The 25,206-nt window shown below is 34.5% G+C and overlaps 1 protein-coding gene across 1 annotated transcript in view; it reads right to left on the reverse strand.

Annotated features, from left to right (window-relative positions):
• CSMD1 (CUB and Sushi multiple domains 1) overlaps nt 1-25,206 on the reverse strand; it is a 1,203,943-nt gene that overhangs the window by 479,042 nt on the left and 699,695 nt on the right. The window contains exon 6 of the mRNA XM_013299736.3: nt 5,201-5,313. Coding sequence (XP_013155190.2) covers nt 5,201-5,313 — 113 coding nt within the window. The remainder of the gene's footprint in view (nt 1-5,200; nt 5,314-25,206) is intronic.

Below are 25,206 nucleotides of genomic sequence, written 5' to 3' on the forward strand. Positions count from 1 at the left end.
GGAAGATTGTCTCAGCCCTGCTGCTGGAGGGACCCACATTGTCCATGCATTTATTTTCTACTAAAAGATTTTATAGAAGAAGGAAAGCCAGAGAGGAAAAAGGATGAGGCTGTTGGTGCTCTCTGTGTTCATGAGTACTGAGTGTGTCTGTCAGCATTAATCTGTGTGACCACATGTAACCAGAGTATCATATATGTATGGGTTATACATGTGCTCCATGTGTGTATGCCTGCTGGGAATACAGCACTGTATTCCAACTTCTGGCTGCATCTGTGTGCATAGGTCTGCTGGGTTCAATAATTCCCAAATGAAGAATGTGCACTGCTTCTTTTCAGAAGTTCTTTTTTTTTTTTGGTGTAGGTTGGTTGGAGTTTTTTTCTAATTCACACAACCTCATGACTAGATAAGAAAATTAAATAACAATGGAATTGTCTGTATCTTATTGTTATTAAATAATATTTGGGATTATTTTAAGGTAAATCTGATGAACTTCAAGAAATGAAGCAATTTTTGCTCTGTAGGAGCTGAGTGACTTGTTTTGAACTAGAGCAGAACTTAGAGTCTCAAAAGAGTAAGTAACAATAGGTACTATTTAATTTTCAGTTAGTTTGACTACTGCTGCTTTTTGGAAGCAAAATTAAAGTCTCAAGATTAAATCTCTCACTTGTAAAGATAGGCCAGAACAGAATAGCAAAAAATGTCAAATTAATCTGCTTCAATCAATCTTTCAGCTGTCCAAAATTGAGTTAAACCTGCATAGCACTAGCCTTTATCAATTCATAACTTAAATTCATTAACTTTATAATTCATTATTATTTTGCTACTATAAAAGCAGTTAAATTTAGTATTACTAAAACTTCAAAATACAAAAGATTCAAAAGAAGCTTTTTTACTAATGAAATAAGAGGTCTGAGGCACATATCAAATATTAATTCTTTTTCATCTGCCTAAATGATACAGACTGATATCCAGATAGAGCCAGAAGCAGCTGCTATCTGCATGGGAAAGGAAACAACGAATAACTCTTGTACGATACACCACCTGTAGTGACTTCCAGGACTGAGGAATTCCAGTCCTTCTTAACCTAATTCTCAGTGAAACCACTATAGATATGTGGGATCAAAACAAGTAGATTTATATTAAAAATATCAAATTAACAAAAATACATTTGTGTCTTGGGTTTATGTGGCAAAGGGCAGGGGTGGGGGGTGCTTACAGAGGTAGTTTCTGTGAGAAGCTGCTATTAGCTTTCCCTATGTGTGATACAGCCAACGCCAGCTGGCTCCAAGACAGACCTGCCACTGGCCAAGGCTGAGCCCATCAGCGATGGTGGTAGCGCCTCTAGGATAACGCATTTATGAAATGGAAAAAACTGCCATGCAACAGCAGCCAGGAGAGATGAGTGAGAATATGTAAGAGAAAAAATCTGCAGACCCCGAGAGGGGAGGAGGTGCTCCAGGTGCTGCAACAGATTTTCCCCTGCAACTCATGGTGAAATCCATGGTGAGGCAAGCTGTGCCCCATGGACATTAACAGTGGAGTAGATATTCACCTGCAGCCTGTGGAAGACCCCACACCAGGGAAGGTGGATGCACGCAAAGAAGTCTGTAACTCAGTGGGAAGCCCATGCTGGAGCAGGCTCCTGGCAGGACCTGTTGAGACAGAAGCCCACGCTGGGGCATGTTTGCTGGCAGGACCTGTGACCCTGTGGGGGAGCCATGCTGGAGCAGTTGATTAAGAGCAACAGCTCATGGGAAGGACTTATGTGTAAGAAGTTCATGGAGGACTATGTCCCATGGGAGGGACCCCACACTGGAGCAGGGGATGAGTGTGAGGAGGAAGGAGCAGCAGAAACAACCTGTGATGAACTGACTGCAACCCCTGTTCCCCATTCCCCTGTGCTGCTCAGGTGGCAGAAGTAGAGAATTTGGGAGTGAAGTTGAGCTCAGGAAGAAGAGAGGTGTCGGGTAAGAGTGTTTTCAGATTTGGTTTTATTTGTCATTGCCCCACTCTGATTTGATTGGAAATAAATTAAATTAATTTCACCAAATCAAGTCTGTTATTCCTCTGATGGTAATCGGTGGGTGATCTCTCCCTGTCCTTATCTCGACCCATAAGGTTTTCATTGTATTTTGTCTTCCCTATCCAGCTGACGAGGAGTGAGTTGGGCACCTGGTGTCCAGCCAGGGTTAACCCACCACAGTCCTTATGATGCAATCTGCAAATGCACAAGCTACCACTTTTTGAGGAACATCTATTTGTAATTTTGTCAACAACATTTATACCTGACAGGTATTAACACTCTGTGCTATAAGGATTCTAGAATACAATAACTTACTATCTGGCAAGGTTTAATAGGCTGCTTTCATTCCATAACTAAGGTCTGCAATCAAAATTACTAATTTCTTAATTTCCCAAAATCAATGGAGACTATTATTCTTGTGCAGCATATAGCTTTACCACACACACACAAAATCACTTTGTGAATAAACCAAGCAAACAATTGAAAGACAGCACAGACTGATTTTAAGGGACTGTTCCTTCTAAGCAAGAAGCAAAAGAAAGCAGACTAAGCAATGTAGGAAAGCAGAGTCCTGAATACCCTAAGGATGTTTCCCAAGATCTATCAACCCTGAGAATAAAAGAATCAAAAAGATTCTTGGGGTTTGTTCAGATCGGCAGTGAGTTCTCATCTATTAGTAAAGTCAGTGTTCAATGGTTACTTCAGAAAGTCTATGTATTTATTTTAACTGTCCCAAAAAGAGGATAGTTCAAGTATGCATCAATTCCAGCTATATGTAGGCATTCTGGAAAAGTCCGTTTACATTATTGGGAATGGTTGCCCAGAAGACAAGCTCATGCATTTCACCGATTTTTCCCTTTTTTTTTTTTTTTTTTCATGGTAGGTTCACGTGATTATTTTACATAAGAAAGGCACCTAAGATGGAAATATCTGTCAAAGTTGTTGCATTTTAGCAGAAATAAGCTTCTGAAAACGTAAGGGAGAGGCTGACAGACCTAAGACATTTTAGTCTGGAGAAGAGAAAATCTGGGGAGGGGATCTTATTGGCGTGTCTTAATACTTTGTGAGATGAGAGGGTGTGAAGAAGATGGAGCCAGACTCTTCACAGTGATATCCATTGACAAGACATGAAGCAATAAGCACAAATTGCAACGTCCAAAATTCCACTTAAAAATAAGTGAAAGCTTTTTTACTGTGAGGGTAAACACTGGTACAGTTCCCTAGAAAGGTAGTGAAGACTCTGACTTTCAAGGTACTCAAAACCCACCTGGACATAGTCCTGGGCAGCTTGCTCTAGGTGACCCTTCTTTGAGGAGGACACTAGACTAGTGGCGCTCCAGAGGTCCCTTCCAACCTCTGCTATTCTGTGATTTGTGGTACTAGTAGGCTTCTCTAGCTGTAAATATCATGGTTACTTCTGTTTACAATAAAATCCCAAATTATTGCTTAGTTCTCAAATACACATATAATAGAATTATTAATGCTGTGTAATAAAAAGCAATTACTGAAGCTGTTAGATTAAGCATATTTTGATATCACTCTGGATTTTCATCTTATGTGTGTTGAAAGTCTGTCTCCTAGGCTTTAACACAGTTCACGATGTTTATATCACTAACATAGGAATCTATTACACTGCTATTGACCCTGATAAGATAGATAGCTGTGACTGATATAATTCAGATAACCTTGTATTTAATACAGTAAATTGTATACACCTGTATTTTAAAATGATGATTTAAATTAAGAAATTTCCATAATTGTAAGAATCTGAATTGTGATAAGATACTTCCACTTTTCATTCACGAGCTGTATTATAGATGTCAGGTTTACCCTTACACCCAATATACGATGTATTATGCAGAGCAACAGATATACTTCTGAAATAATATCTCCCCAGATATTTCCCTAAAGGTCTAATTCCATGGTGAGTATTCAGCTAGAGATAAGTTATATTGAAAAAGAACAAAATTTTCCAGTGTTGGTTACTCTATCCCAAACTTCCTTTGTTATTCTGTTGATTCTTAGTTTACTGGTGCATCAGCAAGAGAAGCCATATTATTTTTGTGATCTCTGGTTAATAGGCTTAAGACACAGAGTTAACATAAACAGTACATTTAAATTCATAGTCATCAGCAGTGGTATTATATATGCATCTTCAGTAAACCTCGTAAAAATATGTTCTAAGTGCCAAGGGTTACAGAATGCATATTACTGTTGAGTTGCCAAAATAAAATGGAATTTCACAGATTTCTTTCTTTACAAAAATTGACAGGTTATTTTTTTAAAGAAAAGAATTATGTATGTTAAATTGTTTTACACCCATTACACATTCATGTCATAGTCACCAGAAACATATAATTATTGCAGTTTATTTGTAATTTCTAACATCATACAGGCATTATAGTTTCAGGAAAAAAGGGTGGTCTAAACTCATAAATAATGTGATGGTGTGTGGAGTGAAATGATTTAAAATACCTATGTAAACACAGAATTCAAAAGCACAGATAAATTAAAAAGCTCTTCTATTTTCTATATAACTTCCATATAAAAAGTGTCTTTGATCTTGGAAAATGATTTATGAAGTACAATAATCAATAAAGGTTCCATTCTAAAAAATCTGCATGTTAACGAGAATCTAGGTTGAACATACGCGACAACTGACAGCATCACTGACATCCTCTTGTCTTCTTTTAAATTTGTATATGTAAATCTATGTAGGAGCCTGAAATACAGGCTTAGCTACGCTAAGGATGAGTTATATTTCCAGATGATGAATGCAGCTTTGGGATACGAGTTAGATTTTGAGTAATGAAGGATGACAATGTTTAGATAGGGGTATGCCTTTGTGTGGAATTGACTTTCTGCAAGTTGCATTCCAAGCATGGTTTTAAAACAAAGATCAGACTGAATGTAAAAAAATTGCTTATAGAAAAAGTAAGCAAGCAAATACATACTTAGAGCAAACTACAATGTGAAGCACAGATACTTTTTTCAAAAGTAAATCCTTAGAGATACCTGATCCCACAAGGATAACAGCTACTCGGTGTAGAAGCACTAGTAGTGTGTCAGCTTTTTACTGCATTCTTGATTTTTAAACATAAATTTCAAATTTCACCACCACTTTAGCAATGCTTAAAGGCAAAGGTCTTTTTTGATGCACTTTTCTAGGTTTCCTACCTTGGAACTGAGCATTAAATCCCTTTCGTCGGTGGTTGCTGTCAGACGTAAAATGGAGTCGTAACCAGTTCTTACTGCTGATAACAGGAGAAGGTAGATTCATACCTGTCAACCTGGAAAATGAAAAAAAAAAAATCTTATATAAATGGTGGAAAAATTCAAGTGTATACTTCTTAAAGAAAAAAAAATATTGTACTGTTTAAAATGTATTTGGCAACAGTGATTCACTGTAATCTAATCTGAATTTATTTATTACTAGTTAAGTAACTATTATGGAGAAATTTGGGTTGTTTCCCATTACAGCTATCCATTTTATGTTCAAAATTTGTATCTTTAAACTACTTCTGTGAATGCATGTGTGTGTGCATGTGGTTTTGTATGTATGCATGTGTGAAATCATTCAGCAAAACACAAGCATATTTAATTATGACAAACCTTCATCACCTGACTCCCTGCTGTGTCAGTTACCTCACAGAAACCAAATCTCAGGTATTAAGAAAGGATAAATAAGTGTTATGGGCACTAATTAATGTTAGCCTTGGTTGGTAAATTACTGGTACATAAATATCCTACTAATACTGTGATTGTGTATATTAACTTCTACCCATATTTAATAAAAAGGAGAATTTTAAGCACAACTGAATGCAAGTTAACCAACTTGCATTAACTATGCATATTGTGGAGAAAGTGTGCATACAAAAACTTTCCTAATATCTTGGACCAAATTGGGTCATAGCATAGTCTGTCATTGCACCACATTTGTTAATATGAACATGCTCAAGTAGTTGCCACAAAGTACCTGATATGGTCTAAATTCATGTCTTAGTTTACTAGATGGCTTTTTTGTGTATGACCATAATCAAAGTTTCAGATATAGGTGGGTTTTTTTTCCTTCTTTCTGAATAACTCTGAAGAGCTACAAGAAATTATGTTTCCCTTTTTCGAAAATTTTATTTGAAACAAAACCCAAAATGATCTGTATCAAAAATTTTCAGCTAAGATATAAGTTGTGTGAGGTTAGGTTTGCCAATACTAGAGTAGACATAGCACATATGATCAAGAGTTAAAAAAATCCCCAAAACTGAAATCAGATTTTGTCTCTCTGAAATTAAACCATGTAGTGACATAGATGCGTTTTTCATTGCACTATTGCAATGCTACATTGCAGAGTTTCATCAAATATCCTAGATTACTAGGAAACCCATCATGTTAGGAAATACTGATGCTGGAGAGTCTCTTTAGAGACATGGCTGATTGCCCTTTCTGTAATGGAATAAGATTGACATACTTAAATACAAAAATTCTTAATAGATTTTTTTTTTTTCATTAGGACATACAAACTGCATCAGAGACATTTCATTCTCATTAATAATCTCATTTTCTTCATCTGGCTGTTAACAAAATAATGAACAAAAAAAATAAACTATTTAAAATTATTTTAACAGCTTTGATGGAAAGAAAGAATAGATCATTTAAAGGAGGATTTATGCATTTCAAAATGTTCCAGCTGGCTTTCAATAGTTCTTACAGGTGTTGGTCAAAATATTCAGCCCTACATGTGTTTCGACATCTCACTCTAATGGACATTTATACTATATATACACTTTCATACAGTCTTTAGGCCATTTTAGAGCATAATTTATTTTAGAAATTACTTAGATCAGGCATTCTCAATATCTCTTCACTAAAGGCTGGCATTTGCTAATTCTGAGCTACATAGAATTTGGATGTACCTGTGGAAACTTCTGTGATATAATTAAAAGGAAAAGGAAAAATAAAACCACATGTGGAATACCAAAAAAACTTGATTTTCTATTAGCTATTAGCTATTGACACAATACATGCTAAATGCAAAGTTTTTTACTATATATAGGCTGCAGTTCTTATCACTGAACTGATAACTCATTTGTTCAAGTACGCAAAGTTATCTCCTAGAAATACTGATTTGGGGGTTGGTTTTCTTTTTTAAATGAAATATACATGTAGTCATATTCTATTTGTCATATCCAGAACTCCAGATTTCTAACTTTGCAAAACTGGTTGCAATATTAAATTGTTATATGAACTAAATTGTACATTAATAAAAGAGTAAATTAAAATAACTAGAAAAGCACATTCAAGGCAGGTCTTTCATTAGTTAAATTTCTACTAAACAGATATTTCCCAGGACCAAATACACACAAATATTTTCAGATCTGTGCGAATTCTACAAGGTACAGCTAAACACTCTCAAATCTTCCCATTATACTATGAAAGATAATGTTAACAAGCAGGACACTGAGAGAGAGAGTACTTTAAGCAAGTTATTTTAACAGAGTTCTAATTTAGCTGTGTGATTCCTATGCTACTGAGTACTGGAGAGGAATGTGTTCTTTATCAGCAATGCTGTTTGTGTTTTAATTGAAAAGGGTGAAAAAGTTAAATATAACTTAGTGGCTAATTTAGTTGTAAGGCTGGTTTAGGAAGCAAGCTTATAACCAATGTACCACACACGTTTTTTTCTGTTAAAACTTCAAAACCTCTTCACTATAGTACCCAAATTCAGAAATGACAACAAATTCCAAATGAGACATTAGACTGGAATTCTGTGGCCCATGTGTGCATCAAAGGTGGTGCCCCAACACAAAATACTTCATTCTATGGCATTCACCATGTGCAGGTGGGACTTCCCATGGACAATGTCAGAGTTTCCATTAATGGCAGATCTAAAAGTTCATGTAAAATTGCTCTGTACATGTTAATTGACCATTTACCTGGAATTTCTGGAAGGCAGGTAACCCTAACTGTGTGTGAAAGAGAAAGGTGGACATGATTACTGCTGAAAGTGTCAGATTGCCACCTGAACTGCTACAGCAGGAAGATCTGTTAACTCACACAAAAGTTGAAGGTAGCATGAAAAACTGATTTATTTCTTTCTTACTTATTTCTAGGCCTTTTTTATCAGAGAACAGGAGTCAAATAAAATATGTCCATCACACAGCAAATGTCAAAACACAGCAAAAGATTTAATAACATTACAGGTGTGCTCCTCAGAGAAAAGTAAGAATCAGTACTATCAAGGACAGCTTGTTTCCAGCCCCACAAAGTGGAATATTATATCTGCAGCAAAAGTTGCAGAATGTGGGGGAGATGTCCTAAAACACATGGTCATTCATTTTTCTGGTATACAAAATGCAGCTCCAAGTCATGGGGAAGGGCTTGTCCTCTATTTGACGTCGCCAGTAGAGAGGCTGGACACTACTGCTCAACTAATAAAAAACAATGATCTCTGCCAGTCCCATAAAGAACACCACAGTGCTTCTTCTGAGGCTGCAGAACAAGAAGGAATATTCCTTTGAGCTTTACCAATTGAAAGGTGTATCATGTACCACAATTTCTGACTAGAGTGCCCATATGCTCTCAGTGTGCTGGTGTTAATGCAGTCTGTGTCCTCTGATTCAGTGTAGCCTTTACTGTTATGAGCTAACTTTTGATATTGAGCATTCATGGAAAGCAAGCATTTTGGTCACGTCCGTAATAGTTAATTGAACAGTGGCATTTCACATCTATACCTGCTGGAGATTCTACACTATTAAAGGTTATAGCAGCAACAACAAATAATAGAATCTTAGAATCACAGAATAGTTTGGGTTGGAAGGAACCTTTAAAGATCATCTAGCTCAACCCCCCTGCCATGGGCAGGGACATCTTCAGCTAGATCAGGTTGCTCAAAGCCCCACCCAACCTGGCCTTGAACACTTCCAATGATGGGTCATCCACAGCTTCTCTGGGTAACTTGTTCCAGTGTCAAAACACTCTCGTCATCATGACACTCTTCTGCCCATGACTGATTAGCGTCTCCTGATCTATCCTGGGCACACTGTAGGCATTAGTCTAAACTACAGAGTCGAAATAAGCATTGTGAATGTGACCACCTCTTCTAACACTAACATGTAGGACTCAATCATTCTGTTAGGTGTAACTAAAGCAAAGTTGTCCCTGCTTCAAGTGGGCACCCACAGTATTAATTCCTATTGTACATGAATAGAAACAGAATATGTTTAGCACAGATTAACTCTAAAATCAGATGTAGACTTGGAACCTTGTATCAGGAAGAAATTATTGAGATTAGATAAACAACCAATTTTCTTAATATCAAAGTTCTCCTTTGTAGCTTTCATGCTTTAATCCTTATTATTTCTCCAATGCTGTCTAAAATGAATATTGATTCTTGCTTCTTTTTTAACTGAAGACATGTATTGTTTGCAGAGTAATACAAATGAAATAAAAGTTCAGTTTTGTTCTAGTGCTGCCTCGGTTCTGAAAAGGGTAATGCTTTTCAGAAACTGATTTTAAGGCCCAGCATATGATAGCTGACTTGTCTAGGAGAAGTGATATCTAATCTAAATTACGTTAATAGAGTTTTCATAGACACACACATACACATGTATATATAATGTTATTTGGGCATTCTCTGGAAATACTTGGTCTTGTTTGCAGAAGTGTTCAATTTTCATCTCCACTACTGCTGTCAGCTGGTCTCTTAGCTTCTGCCATCAGAGAGGTAAAATTGGTTATCACTTGGAGAAGTAACAGGTTTGAATACTCTGTGCTAAATACTATTTGAGGCCATGCACTGAACCAGGGTTACAAGAAAGGTAAAATAGCTGTTCATCCACTGTGTCAATCATTCAGTGACCTGATGAAGTGCAATCCCATGAGAAAAAACAAAAACAAAAACTAAACAGAACATAATTTTTCAGATAACATTGTATAAAGATGGATTTACCTGAGGGCTCAGGATGAAGATTGCACAGGAAAGCTAAATTCTCTCATTTCTACATACTATATGTTGATCTGTACTCTATGGAACAAAGCAGACTTCCAATAAATTCCTGTGCATGCTGCCTGCTACCGCATCATGAAGAACTAAAGGGCATGGTTTTGAGAGCTTTATAGTTATATTAATTTCATACTACACCTCTGCTTATAAACACTGTTTCTCACAAGAAATTATGACAAACAATTAAATCACCTCAGCTATTCTCATTCTAGGTCTGAAGGCAGTCTGGCTCCAGCAGGATTAGAGACAGCAGAGAAAGCTCTCTTTCTGTTAATTACTGTGAGAAGTAGATAAACTTTTTTTTAACTGATGTTTTATTTTTTATTTTTATTTCATTATTTCCTCACACAGACAATAACTTACTGTTTATACAAGACATAAGTGATTCTGGTTTAATTCAGTCTTGAAGGAGTAATATTTTCATTACGTATAGTATGTCAGATACAGAAAAAGAACATCTATGACGTGTCTGCAGCATTATCAACAGATTGTAACAGATTTCATTGAAAATATTACTAACAGTTTGTTACTAAAAGATTTTTTCTTTAGATAAAATTTTCCAATAGTTATGGTTTGAGTCAAATTCAGGTATAGCAAACTATTTTACATTAAATTAAGAAAACTATCTAGAGAGGAAGAACAATTTTTGTTTTGATTGTGGATTTGCTAAGAAAAGAAGATAATTGTTTTTGTCAGAACAAATAAACCAATTTTTGTTTTTTTTATAGGGTTCTTGACATTGTTTTGAGTATAACCAAGAGATAACCTATTCTTGCAATAGGGAACTATTGATACTTAACTTTCATGAAATTGAAAATGCAGGGAAGAATTGGAGGGGGTTATGTCTGTTCATTTACACTTGTCTTTCTAATTTATCTGTTTTCCCCATTTTCTGTTCAGCCAAAATTTTATATTTGCTTATCGGATGAATTAACATTATTCGATCCAAAATACAGTATAATATTATTTTTATATTTTTAATATTTATAAATATTTTTATTGAAAAAAAGTTAATCAAGTCTAAACAAAATATAATGAGATTTGAAAATACAAGCTCTATAAGGACTAATTCAGATTTTAAAAATACACAGAAGGCTTCCAACAAAACCTATTATTATTTTTTTATCAATTCTGCTATTTCTATATTCACCTAAGCACAGAGGTATTTCCCTTTTTAATGATTTTTTAAATTTATTTTTGAAATAATATAAAACATGTACTGAGTTTCCATAACAGGTCTCTGAGTTAGGAGCCGAAGATATAAAATTGTACCCTAATTTTAAATTTAGAACTAACTTCCATTCTGAAGTCCTCTCAGCTAAAATATCTATATGAGCAACCATGCAGATACATACCAAAACAAGAACTTCAAAGATCGCCACTTGCTACCTGACAAGTAACAGGAAGTAGTGTACAAAGTGGTGAAGTATTATGGTTGCACCAAATATATGAAGACAATTTGTGTGTGTATACATATATCCTCTTTTTCTGTATTATATATATTATATAGAGAGATATATTTCAAAAGGATGTTAGAAGTCTATTACCTCAAACTCACTGTCAGACCAAAAACATTGTAACTATATCTGGCAGCCACCAAGAGCAAGTAATGACCTGTATTTTCCCATGTTTGTAAATGTATAGTTTTATAAGCTGCGTTAGAAAGCAGGTGACATTGAAACATGCATACTGTGGCTGCAGTTTCACACAGAAACAAGATGCTCTAACAAGTGGCTGCTGCCTGAAAGAAGTGTGACATTTTTTTCTGCTCTTCCCCTTCATGCATTTACTATTTTGTCAATCCTTTTCTTCTGTATTGCTCCTCTACGTGTATTAACTTTGAATCTTGCTGGAATTTCTTTGATCTGATTTAATTAATTAAAATGGCAGAAAATTAATCTTTTTGTTTGTTTGTTTGTTTTTTGGTTTTTTTTCTTCCACTGCAGTTGGGACATCCATGTGACATTTTAGTGAATTAATCTGTTCATGGAAAAGAGAAAGAGTCAGTGCTGGCACTAATTTAGTGTCAGGAGCACAGGAAAGTAAAGTCAAATGGTGACCCACTGAGTATCGTAGAGCTGGAGCTGCACGTCACCACTCTTGTAAGGAAGAATTTAAAATATAAGTTAAGGGACAACTCAACAAAACATAAGAGGGGACAGCTGGTCTAACAACAAGGCTATGTGCATTACCAGTGAGATGAAGCAATGCTTATTATGCTCAATAAGAGAGGCCATATCATCTCCTAGATAAGAACTAAACATAAGTTTCGCAGTAAAGGTTTAAATTTTCTCTTCTTCATGTGGAATTGAAGAAGAAAATTGAATTTTCCATGGAATGGAAAAGGTTCAGTAGCAGGGCCAGGGAGAGGCAAAGAGAGGGGGAGGGTAAGATGTTTCTAATTTTCACTTTTAATGTAATTAGATCAAGCATGATTTTTCTCTCCCTTCCTTGCCTATTTCCACAACCATGTGTAAATGGTTGTTCTCAATATTGTGAATAAATATTTCCATTTGCATTTTACCTTAAGATTACTTGGGATAAGAAAGAATTCAAACAAGTACATAAGTTTGGGGTGATCTCCTTTTCACCCTAACGGTATAAAGACATCCTATGAGCACATTAGAAAGTCTTAGCTTGCTAAGCACCACTACACAGTCTCCTGAGAATTGTTCAGGATAACGGTATGTCCCTAGGAAGTTGAATGAGACTGATAGAGCTGCTTTCAGTTGAGTCAGGAAAACTGATGACTAAGAGCGTTCCAGAAGGATCTTGCTGTACTGGAAAAAATTGACAAATACCTTCAGGCCTGATGGACCACAATGAGTTTGCCACAAAATTTTATATCAGACAATTTTTGTCAGTCTAGGTCTAAGAAAATAGCTGTAATGAAAACACAAATTTAATGGAAGGATGGAAGAATGGAAAACAATATAGATGAGTAAAAGAACAAGCCGAAGAATAAAGTCTTAAAAAGAGATTGTCAACTTCAATGATTCAGATCCTTTTAATTGAGTAGTCTAAGAATGCTACATTTCTATTTGCACAGTTTTCATACTTGTTGTAACTAGAAGGTTTAAACATTAATAGATGAGAGCATGCTGTGAAAGTTCCTCTTCAAAATGAAATAACCAAACATTAAATAAAAGACTATGTTCCATAATCATGTTATATGCAGCCACTGTGAAGTTACTACATTCATTAAGCTCGTTACTAACTTTATTGTACTATAAACAAACATTGACTAGTAAATATTTTGGATATATGTTTCATATGGAATGATTAAAAAGAGAGAAGTAAGACTACTTTGCCAGTGATATGGAACTTTGAAAATATGATGAAGTTATGAAGATGAACATTTTCAAAGTCTGGTAAAATGCTACTCACTCCTTTTATTTTCTTCCCATGGCACTTATTAACTGTTACATTGAAACATGCTGATGACTGATCTATTTAAACCTAAAATATTATCACTTAATATAAAATTATTTCATTTTATATTTTTTACATTAAAGTTTTAAATGATAAGGCCATAGTCAGATAGCTTAAAATGGAAATTTTAGCAGAAATTTTATATACTTTCTCAGAAATTATTCAAATTATACCCTGACAAGACATAGGTTAAGTTTCTTATTTGTCTGACAGAAGTTTACATGCAAGTTCAGACACAATTTGGTCTGGTGAAATGTGGAGAAAAAGATGGGCTTCATCTTACTTAATTCCTGCTGTTGGTATGCAGTGGTCTCCATCTGAGCTAAGCTCCCTGTATTGTCAATGAAGAGGAGTAAGTACTTTGGGAGTGCATATTATCTGAGGTATTTAGACTACCACAGTAGTTTGAGATGAATCTCACCTTAAAAATGTGAGAGCTAGGCTGACCAGATCAGTAAATATCAACACCTGAATATCATCCAAGGCATACAAATGCTATTATAGTTCAATTCATGGGACATGACATAATTTAGAACTTTATTCTCTGAGGATAACCCTCTTTGCACTTTCTCTGTAATTATTCTAATTTTGTGCACAAAAGTCTCCAGCCTCTTTTTCAGATTTGGTTGTACTTCAAGCAGGATTTTATACTTGCACATTCTTTGTGTTTGTCTGGAGGTTAAAGCCAAAAGCAAGACTTTTTTTTTTTATTTATTTATTTTTGAATGGTGTTGGAAAAAGAGCTTTATTAAGAACATCTCTGTTTATTGATTCAACAGCATTAGCAAATATTTTTGTTGATTATTGCTCTCACATTTGACAAACATCAGAGGGACAACATTCCACGGCACTCTGGCCAGAATATATTTCCTCTGGAGGACTGTTACTGCCCTCAAGCTGATGAATAAAAGAATAATAATTCCTTATACACCTAGGTTTTTTCTGATATATGGCTTTCATTGTCCATCAAAAGCGGAACATTAAGTTCTAGGACACAGCAATCAGTTAGATTTTAATGTTCAATACAGTGATATTCAGCCCAGGCCCTGAGCCCTACAAGCCACTCTTCCATAGCTTTCAAGGAGCTCTTCCGTCCAGAGCTAGGAAAGATAAGTGCAGGGTCCTAAGGTTAATATGGCAGCTGTCCTGAAGGGAAATAAAAAAATTTATAAATCTCACAATTGTATAAATATGAAACTAAATTGTGGGCTTCTTTATTGCTACCAGTATATGGTAGTTGAGCACTTCAAAGATAAAATTCTGCTTTAAAAATTCTTCCCCAGTTGAGTGTAATTATTAATAGCTGTAAGGATAAAATATAGATCTTACAGCACACAGTATTCTGTTTAGGAGCACTGCAGCTGTAGTGTTTTTACTGCCATAATACAGATGGCCATTTTTGTTAACATTCTGAAAACTTTGGATTTTTTACTGTGTTCCTATTAATCCTTTAACAAATTTCCCAGTGTCCCATATAGGGGAAATTTTAATTTCTTCAATAAAATTTAGAAATTGCTCATCTAAAAATTAGTTGCCAATTTTATTTTTTCTTTAACTTTCAGTTATTATGAATTCTTCACATAGGATTAAGATCTAGCAATATACTTTCAAAAAAGCAGATGTATAGATCAATGTTCAGTAAACATCAATGTTATTATGAAATATTTATTATTTGCCAGCACAATGGTCATTTTTCATGCACAGGATAATCTCCCAGAGTTGTTTATTTTTAGTCACAACACCTAAGGTAAACAGAAACATGCAGACACACTATTTTGTATTTTCAGACATAAATATTCTTAAAAACTCATTTAAATTATATAAAAAAAAATCTATTACAGGTAGAATGGGAATTTTGTAGTACATCAGATGCTATACTTCTGTGCTGAAAAAGACTATTCTGTAATACTCTATAATGTCTTTTGATTTGTAGCTGCTACTGTAAGATTTTCACAATAAGCTAAAATGAATATACAAATATAATGAATTGAAAAATGTTTTTCCATTCAGTGTAACTAATTTGATTTCATTACTTCAGTAACTGTTCTCCACTATGTATTTCATATTGGATGAGTCGTTCCTTTTCTCAAATGAAAGATTTCAGGTGTCCCATTTGGCTTTGTTATAAAATAACTACTGGAAAACAGGTATCGAGGGGAAAAAACTAATTAAAAAAAAGTCACTGGAAGTAATACTTCATAATTTATTTTTTTCTTATATTTTCTTTTGCCAAAGTCACATTGTTCTGACTTAGATAAAAACCCCACAGTTTTCTGTATTTAAAAAGCTCCATCCTACTACGGGGATGTTAAGTAACAGTCCTTAAAAGATAAATGTAAGAAAATTTTTAAGAGCCCTTCCAGACTGTGACTTTCTCCAGTGACTACAGGAGATGAGTTTATGATCAATCTATCTGACAGGTTCAATAAAAAATAAGAAAGATTTCATGATTGTTTCTCTGTCTTCTTTTATGATCTTCTGTTATGAATCTCTCAGACCATAAATCAATTAAAACCTGTTAACCTACAATAGAGTCAAACAATATCTGGTAAAAGAACACAACTCATTTGTTCCCAGTTACAGAGTGCTGGGGCAAGAGATGCTAATAGACAGCATTTCAAGTCTTACAAGGATATGACTGTACACAGTTTATTTTCTTTTCTGGAAAAAAAATAGTATGTACATTTCCTCTTAAAAAAGTTATCAAAATACAATTCTGTTTTGTAATAGCATCTCACAAAACATGTATTTCTTTTAAATATCTGTCTTGGATTTATGGAGTTTACTAAGTTTCTACGATAAAACTCCAATACTCTTCTAATCAAAACAGAGGTTGAAATTACCAGGATAAGGACATTTCATAAATATTATTCAGTCTCTATGTATATAATAAGATAGATAAACTGAACTGTGCAGTGACATTTTATAATACTCTAATGTAATACATCTAACATGGTTTTGTCCATCAGTGAAGTATTATGTTTTGCTTATGTATCATGCACTTTAATTTTCCCATATATTTGTTTACATTTCCTAGAGCTTACAAACAGTAAGTGACAGGTCTAGCAATTAAATACCTATATGGCAGAGTACGAAAAGAGTTTGTTATTAATAAAACCCTACATTCAACAGTCACAGATAGCCCAAGGCATGGGAGTCTACCTGACTTTGTACCTCCTCTGATCTGAAGAGCCTGGCTCAGAGATTTCACCTGGAAATTAGACATATGCTAGGTTTTTGCATTTCGTATCATGTGCCTAATTATAAATCTGGATAAAGTAATCTGAATCGAGCTCTAAGGTCTTACCTACAGCTGACAGTAGAAAAAACTTTAGGTGTCTTTTTCCTCTCGAAATCCAGTGTACTTCACTGAGAATTGGTATATAAAAGGCAACAGAGTAAGCAGTTAACAACTAACTTATAACCACCTACAGCTTATAAAACAGACACCTAGAATTCTCCTCAACCTACAGTTCTTGAACAGTTTCCAAAGGCTACAGGGTATCTTGCTCACCAAGGTGTAGGTGCCATGGGAGTGAACAGAAAAATGGACTACTATAAAACCAAAATGCAAGAATCACAGCCCATATAGAGAGCAGAAAAGAGAGATCATTGATCTGTATACAAAACATATTAAGTCAGTAATGTAGAAAGATCAGAAGGATTTCACTTTCCTGTGTTGCTTATATATCTATTCTATAATATTAGATAAAAAGTAGATACAAATATACTGGCAAATAGGAAGCAGAGATCTTTCTATTACTTACTAACCCCGATACCTGCAGTAACTTTTTGTGAGGGCTGCTATCACATATCCTTTTCCACACCATTTTATGCAAACTTCTTAGGCAGCATGTTTTCACACAGAATTATACTGTCGTAATTTTCTAAGGAAATACTAATAAGAATCTCTTCATTATAGCAAGGAAGATGTCTCAAGGAGTTTAAATCCTGTTATCCTTTTGGATGTATTCACTGTAAAGTAGATGGATTTCCTATAAAGCATGTGTTGATACTAGATATCTGTCATCTACTGCATCATAGGAACTTCACTCTAGAATAATTTCCTGAATAACCTAGTCCTTGTATGCACACGTGTATGTACTTATAAAATTCTGTCATCCTGACTCATTTTGACAGCACAGGAAGAAATATTTCCAGTCTAAAAGTAGGCAGCTGCTTGCCTAGTGCTCACAAAAATTATAAAGCCATAAACCCCCATGATCCTCTAACACCTCTAGCCTGAATCAGATGGGTCAGTTTTGTGCTAGAGATACGTACACGCATATCCACCTTTCTACATTAAAAATAGATGTATTACATATAAAACCAGCCTTATGCCTCTTCTACAGAAGTAAAACAATCCCATGACTAACCAATCATAACTATATCATAAGAGCCTGACCAACTGCTGTGAACAAGCACCATGCTCCACAGGATCAGTCTACAGCACAGGACAGCACTAGATTCAGTCATCACAGGACTCAACAATGTATGAAACAATCTCTTTAAATTACATTATCCCTTATTGTTCTATTACATGCTGCCATGCTGCCAAGGCCTACCAAGTATGGGGACTATTTGTATACTCCACATACGATTTTTTTATCTCTGTGTTTCTGCATATGTGCATATTCTCATCCCACTCCCATTTGCATTCAGCAGCCCATATCATAACCAATGCAGTTCACTTTTTTCAGTAAACAGTGTCTTGCTTTGAATCTATATGTATGTATGTTGATACATACATCCCATACAATGAATCAAATTCTTAACAAAATAGTATCACTGTTTATAGCAGCATTAAAAGGAGATCATTCATATTACCCGATGTTACCAAATATAATCATATTACTACCTCTCCTGGATTGAGCAAGGCCTTGAAGACAAGCCAACCTTCATGTCAAGATGGGTCAGGACTATCCAGAAGACCTCTTATCATAGGACTGAGACAAAAACTTTACAAGAAAAGGTACTGCAACTAACAACCAACACAGAAGCAATTGAGGGTTTTAGCATTACTTAAAAAAAAGAAAAATTTTGAGTGAAATTAATATTCAGATCCCCAGTTTTCACTGACATGAATAAAACATGTTATAAACCATACTGTAACATTATATAACATCTGTCATTTTTTTATATTAAATATAAGAAATTCCAATTTTTTGACTGTCCTCATTTTGTTGGAAGAAAAACTCTATCAGAATGAGAAAGCCTGAGCTTGTCTAGTAGGTACAAGGAAAGCTCATATTGCCACAGTCAAGCTGTATTTTATTCTGATTCCTCACTTCTTTATCATTATGTATATCATCTCTGAAAGCGTCTTCATGTAGTACATGTGGAACTCACTGCTAAAAGACACAATAGAAGTCAAAAGCCATAAATATTATTTTAAAATAGTGAAGAACAGTCCATCAGTAGTTTTTAACTGTGATAGGTGGATGAACCATTCAGTTCAGCAATGATGCCTGTTAAAAACTGTGAGGGTAAAGGCAGAAAGAACTTCTCTGTGTATTTCCTATTCTTTATATCCATTTCATAAACATCTGATAGTGGCCATTCTAAGAAACAAGCTAGTTAAATCTCTGCTCTGAACCAATGTGTTTACAAGACTTCAGTCAGCAACTTTGATATGTCATACAATATTGTCTCTTTCACTTTCTATCAGCTGACATCTAATGAAATCTAAATTCCAATCTTGCTTTTCTGTTTATTTGAAGAGAAAGAAAAAACCCCAAACACACCAATCCACAAAACAACAAAAACCCCAAGCACTATATATTGAAACCTTGTTTAATTGGTATACCTTTTCAATATTTTCCTATTTTAAGTCTTCATTATCTCATAATCATGTAATTCATATTTTAACTCTTTTATTTCTGAAACTTGCTTTGTGAAAGATAATTTTTTCACCTATCTTCCTACGGAAGGAATACAATTAGTATTAAAACATTCTGTATCAAAAATGACCCACATATATAAATTCTTCCTAATAGAAACATTAACTTACTTATAGACCATGATATAGTATTTTAGCATTAGAACATTATGATTATATATATTGGAAAATAAGAGATTTCATTACAACAAGAAATGGTATCTCCGTTGAGACTTTCTTGATAGAGCTACTACAAATAATAGTATATTGCCTGGTGCACTTCTGTCTTTAATACGGGAATTTAAAGAACCAGCCCAGTCTTCATCTGACTAAAAAGATTACCAGCTTCAGATGAGTGTTTATGGACTGATTAGTACAAAATTAGGATTGAATTTTGAAAATCCATGATCTACACTGAATTCCCAATGAAGTCTATAAGAAGTCCACATGCAGTGAGCTTGCAACATTAGCTTTATCTGGCATTAGGAGTTTTTTCATGTTTATGAAAAGGACTATATATGTTTCTATCTGAATATAGAGAATAGTGAATATATGGAAAATTGATTGATTGATTGATTGATTTTCATGTTTTAATGTTCTGCCTGTTCACTGTGTAACGCAATGTGGCTACTGAGATGCTGACACCTAGCATCTTTGAAGGTCATATCATCTGGTATCTTCATGTGGACATAGTTCCAGAATTTGGGTAAAGGAATTGAAAATTCAAGTGTGATCAGCAAACATACTACTCAGATGAAACACTGGCATGACTTCAGCCAAGTAATGATAATAAAAAGAAAATAAGCAAACAATTGTCTCAGTATCTTCATGTGGCAAAATTAAAATCAAACAAGTAAACCAACCCACCATGTAGTAATCCCAGCTGTATTGTTAGTATTTCTAAAAAGTAGGTTTTCCCTTGGGATGGAAGCTTTGTGCTCTACCACTTTTTTTTCTTTTTTTTTTTCATAAGGATGTTATGAACAGTTAGACAAATAACACTGTATTCACTTATTTCACTGAGAGTGTGCATTTCATTGATACATTCAAGTAGTAAAATTACCCTTGCAGGTCTTTGTTGATACTGGATTAACTTCTAAGTTTGTTGCGTTTCCTGCCAATTCTAAAATTTATCTTGACATAGAGCTAAGGCAAATGCTTACATCCTTAGTATATCTTGCCAAGCAAGTTGATTTATCTACATTTTTAGCATGTTTTACTTACACTGACCATATTATTTTGTATTTAGCATTGAAACATTAAGTAAAAGACTCTGATTTTTTGTTTAGGTTATTTTTAATTAGCAAAAATTAACTTTATTTCTACCCGAACCACAAAATTCTCTCCCAACAATAAAGGTAGTGTGGAACACCACCATTTTCCAGTAATATATTCCTAACTGTTTGGAATTATTTTCACAGTTTGTCTGTACACAGCAATTTAAGATGCCAGTTATAAGCAAACAGAAAAACTTGGTATTCCCTCTCCAAGTATTATGTTTCATACTTATCAGGAAACAACTTTAAACAAAAGTAACATGTGACCACCATACTTAATAGGAATAGACATTTAGGTATCTCAGCCTCACAAAACTTGTCTCCTTTCTCTGAAATTATAATATAAGGACATATATTTCTGTGTCAGCAGTGTAACATGACAAAGAGTATCTGTGGCAGTTTGACATAAAATGTTGAATGCATCTTCTTTTGAGAAAATTTCAGCCTAACAATGAAGAACTGAAATAAAAAATAAAAGTTCCCCACACTGATTTAAAACTTTTTCTTTCCATTTTATGAAGCTGCTAGATTTGACTTTAAAATATTGTTACTATGTAAGGAAAGGAGCAGCATGTTATGCACAGCCTCTTGATTTATTTTTTGGTAGCTTGTTAAGCAAGACTAGTATCTCTTGGGTCAGTGGGAAAAAAATATCTCCTAAATGTCACAAACCACAAAATAAGCAATAGGGTAAGTATAGACTCAAATAATACATATTGCTACTGAAACCAAAAAGTTCCCCAAAACAAACTTAGTTGTACATAGACTGTTAGTACATAGCCTCATAGAGTATCAGGAAACAGATGCATTCTGGTTTTGTGGATATGCCCCCTCTAAATTTTGTCTGCTGTACTTGCAAACAAACAAACAAAAAAATAAAAAATCTGGCCACAGAGAAATGGAAAAAGCAAAGGAAATTGGTGAAGGTTCAGTGGGAGAGAATCAGAAGAAACGATTTCCAAAGACATGCCATGGCCACTCAGATTCTAGACATATTTAAAATAGTGTTAATTTCAGTTGGTCTATTGCTAATGCCAATATAATATTGAATAGTGGGGCGAAGAGAGATAAAACTTCCTCTGCTAAATTGCTATGAGAGTTAAACCACATAATAATTGTTCACAATAATGCATATTCTGGAAACCATGCGAATGTCTATTTATTTTGAAATTTGAGCACCGAAAATCCTCAATTTCCTTATTGCTAAACTATGTGACTATCATGAACTAGACCCTTGTCTCAGTAACACTATAGAGCAACACCACTTCCACCAGAACGTAAGTTTCTTCTGTGTTCTTTTTTACACAGTAAATATTTATATATTCAATTTAACTATATGTATTCCTGTTCATTTAGTCAAGCAGTCTTGGTCTGTGGTAATTTAGCATGGAGTTTGAGCCTGCTGTTTTTTATTGCTGACATGATGAGTGATTTACTGTTTCATCAATTTTTCGCGTATTTTCAAGTTCCCCATACTGCTTTATGAGGTTTATTGCCTACATTGGACATAAGACACTCAGCCAACTTACTTTCCTAACACAAATAAGCCCAACTATTTCTAACAGAAAATACAGAATTCTTAAAATTATATTTATAGATTGTAGAAGAGTTATAAATATATTACTAAAAACAGATATATCTGGTGTTTAGTAAAATGTATGCAAGAGCTTTTTCTTTATTTATTGCAAGCAGATAGGACTGTTACTTCTTGAATCAAGATAAATGATTTCAGATATATTTTTAAGAAATCAAGATACGAAGTATCTTTTGTGTAGTTATCCTTCACTCTGAACAGGGCTGCATCAACTGCATTCTCATGAATGGTAAGTTTGCATCATTTTGGTTCAATTCCAATTCAAAGTTAACTCTGTAAAAGCATTGGACCATGTTGCATAAGATTTTTTTTTCAAAGAAATTCTTAGTTTCCTCACTCCTATGAAAAGTCAATAAATTTTGATTAACATCTACAGACTGTTTTACAAGTCCCAGCAGTGTACCAAAAGTACATTATCGTGCACATTGCTTCCATAGTTTCTCTATTCATTGTTGTTTTAGCCTAGATATTTTATTGCCCCTCAATGTCCGTTCTTCTTCACTAAACAGCTCATTTTCATTAGTGTAGTTTCACGCACTGCGTTACTTTTTCACAGCCTGAAAAAAGATCTATGAGTTATGTATCCTTCTTTACTGCCTGCCATCCTGAACCTTTCATTATATTTCCTAGCAATTAAAGCAGGTTCAGATTCTAGATTAACCAACAATAGCAGCCTTCAATTATTTGCAGTCATGCAAACAGAGCACTAAGTTTACAGAAAGCTTCAATAGGCAAGTCAGTAAAGGAGACAAGGGAATAGTGGGACAGTCCATTAAAGTTAATTAGCTTGTTAAAGTAATTACTTTACATATTGGGTATAATACTACCATGAACTTTACTGGTTTACTTTTCATTTATTCCTTCCCTGGAAAATTTATCCTTCACTAGAAAGAAACCCCCTTAACTGTTTTCAGTGAAAAAATGTGCAATTTTTTCTTTAAAGACCAAAGTCAGTTTTGACACATACCACTGCCATGCAGTACATTAGGCTGTGTTTCAATTCAGGCAGAGAGAAACCTGCCTGTGCCATATAAAAGATTTCCCACAAATAACATCAGATTTCTGTCTTCTGTGGAGTATAAATGGCATTGCTACTGCAGCAGAAATTGTCATAAAACTGCATCTGGTACATTTTGTGGTATATTGTATCCATTACAGATAGAAAACAATAGTTGAGAAGTAACAGTAATTATAGTAGAGTTCCATCAATGTTTAAAATGGCTTTTAAAAGGCTAGGAAGGCATGAAAAACTCCCAACCAACACCACAAACAACAAAAATATTAGAAAACCTCACAGACACACTCAGGTCTCTGAAATCATTGAGAAGTGGAAAGGGAAAAAACCTCATGCAATTCTTGTAATTATTTCTGCTTTGCATGGAGGAATGCAACATGGTGTGGCCTGGACATAACCAGTTTCTGATCTTGTAAGCTATGCTGGGAGAACTTTTAAATCTATTCTGATTGGTGAGTAGGGAACACAGTAAAATCATAGTAAAAAACCCTACAAACACAGGTTTCCAGAACCTTACAGTAGCAGATGCAATGACAAAAGCTACACAAGTGATGAAAGACCACAACAATCAAAAACTCAAAATCCTGACTATGTGAACATTTATAGCCCTGAACTGACAAAAAAGCAACTTAAATCAACGTGTATATAAAACATTCAGGAACACAAGATAACTACCACTCAGAGATGGCATCATTAGTTATGACTTCTGAAACAAAAGATTTTTTTTTTTTTCATTGAGAGCCAGTTGCTTTAAGATAGGCTTTAAGACCTGTGAATGACAATTACATAGACACATACCAATAGAAAACTGTAATGATGCAATTAAAGATCAATTCTAAATCTATTGAATGCTGCAGAATACAAGGCTAAACTACTGGAGGTCAGTGCTGAAAACATCTAAAACCACAGCTATTTTCTATTGACAATATTTTGTCAGAAAAAATCTATTGACAGGTTCACTTTTGACAAATACAGAACCACAAAAGGCCTTCAGAACAGTGGAAATATAGCATATATTGGCAACTCATGCATTAGGAGCAATTGATAAGTTATACTTACTTCTTATGTGGGGCTAACTTCTACAATATCATTGTAGGTTAAAGGAAGAACAGAATGCAACTCTAGAGATTACTTATTGGAAAGATTTTTGCTATAAGAATAGTTATCTTGAAGGAAATCTGAATGGCAGCATCCATTCACCATGGATTTTCATGAAAGGATTTTTCAGATTTTATCACGATTCAGTGCAGATTATTTAAAAATATTATGAGATGACAAGTAAAAAAAAAATGAGTCACTGAAATCTGGCATGTCAAAATAAAAGCAGCTAGATTTCAATCATTCAACATAAGCATCACTGTCAAACATGGATATGTTTTCTTGGCTCTTTTTGCCTATTCTGCATCATGGTTACTCCTTTTGACAGATAGGTATAACACCAACTCTTCCAATATGAAATAACAACAACAACAAAACAGAAGTCTTCCCAGCTTGAAAAAATAAATAATTCATGAAAAAAAAAATCTTCACAATTCTAACAAGACCTTCAGAAATTCTCAGTAGACAAAATATTGCAAGAAATAGCTTTGTGTATCTTGACAGTAACTGAGACTAGAGGGCACTACCACAAATACACCAGATGTCAGATGCTGCATTAACTGCCTAAACAACACTTTGTTATCAAAAACAATATACAATTCAAAAAAGAAACTATGAATTCAACTATAATAATTACAGTCTGAACACCTGTATGTGAAAACTGGAAATCTAATGAAATCATAGACAGCACAAGCTTCATGAAAATACTAGGTTGAAATAAATTTATTTCTAGACAGATTTGTTTATTCAGAGATGTATATAGCTCCTAATCTCTGTAGTTTTCCAGAAAAAAGGTGAAAATATCTGGAGCATGAGTTAACGATGACTCCAAATCATGGATTCACTATATATACAAGTACACCGCAAGAAGAAGCAGCAGCCAACTGACA

Source organism: Falco peregrinus, chromosome 7, assembly GCF_023634155.1.
Source record: "Falco peregrinus isolate bFalPer1 chromosome 7, bFalPer1.pri, whole genome shotgun sequence".
Taxonomy (NCBI): domain Eukaryota; kingdom Metazoa; phylum Chordata; class Aves; order Falconiformes; family Falconidae; genus Falco; species Falco peregrinus.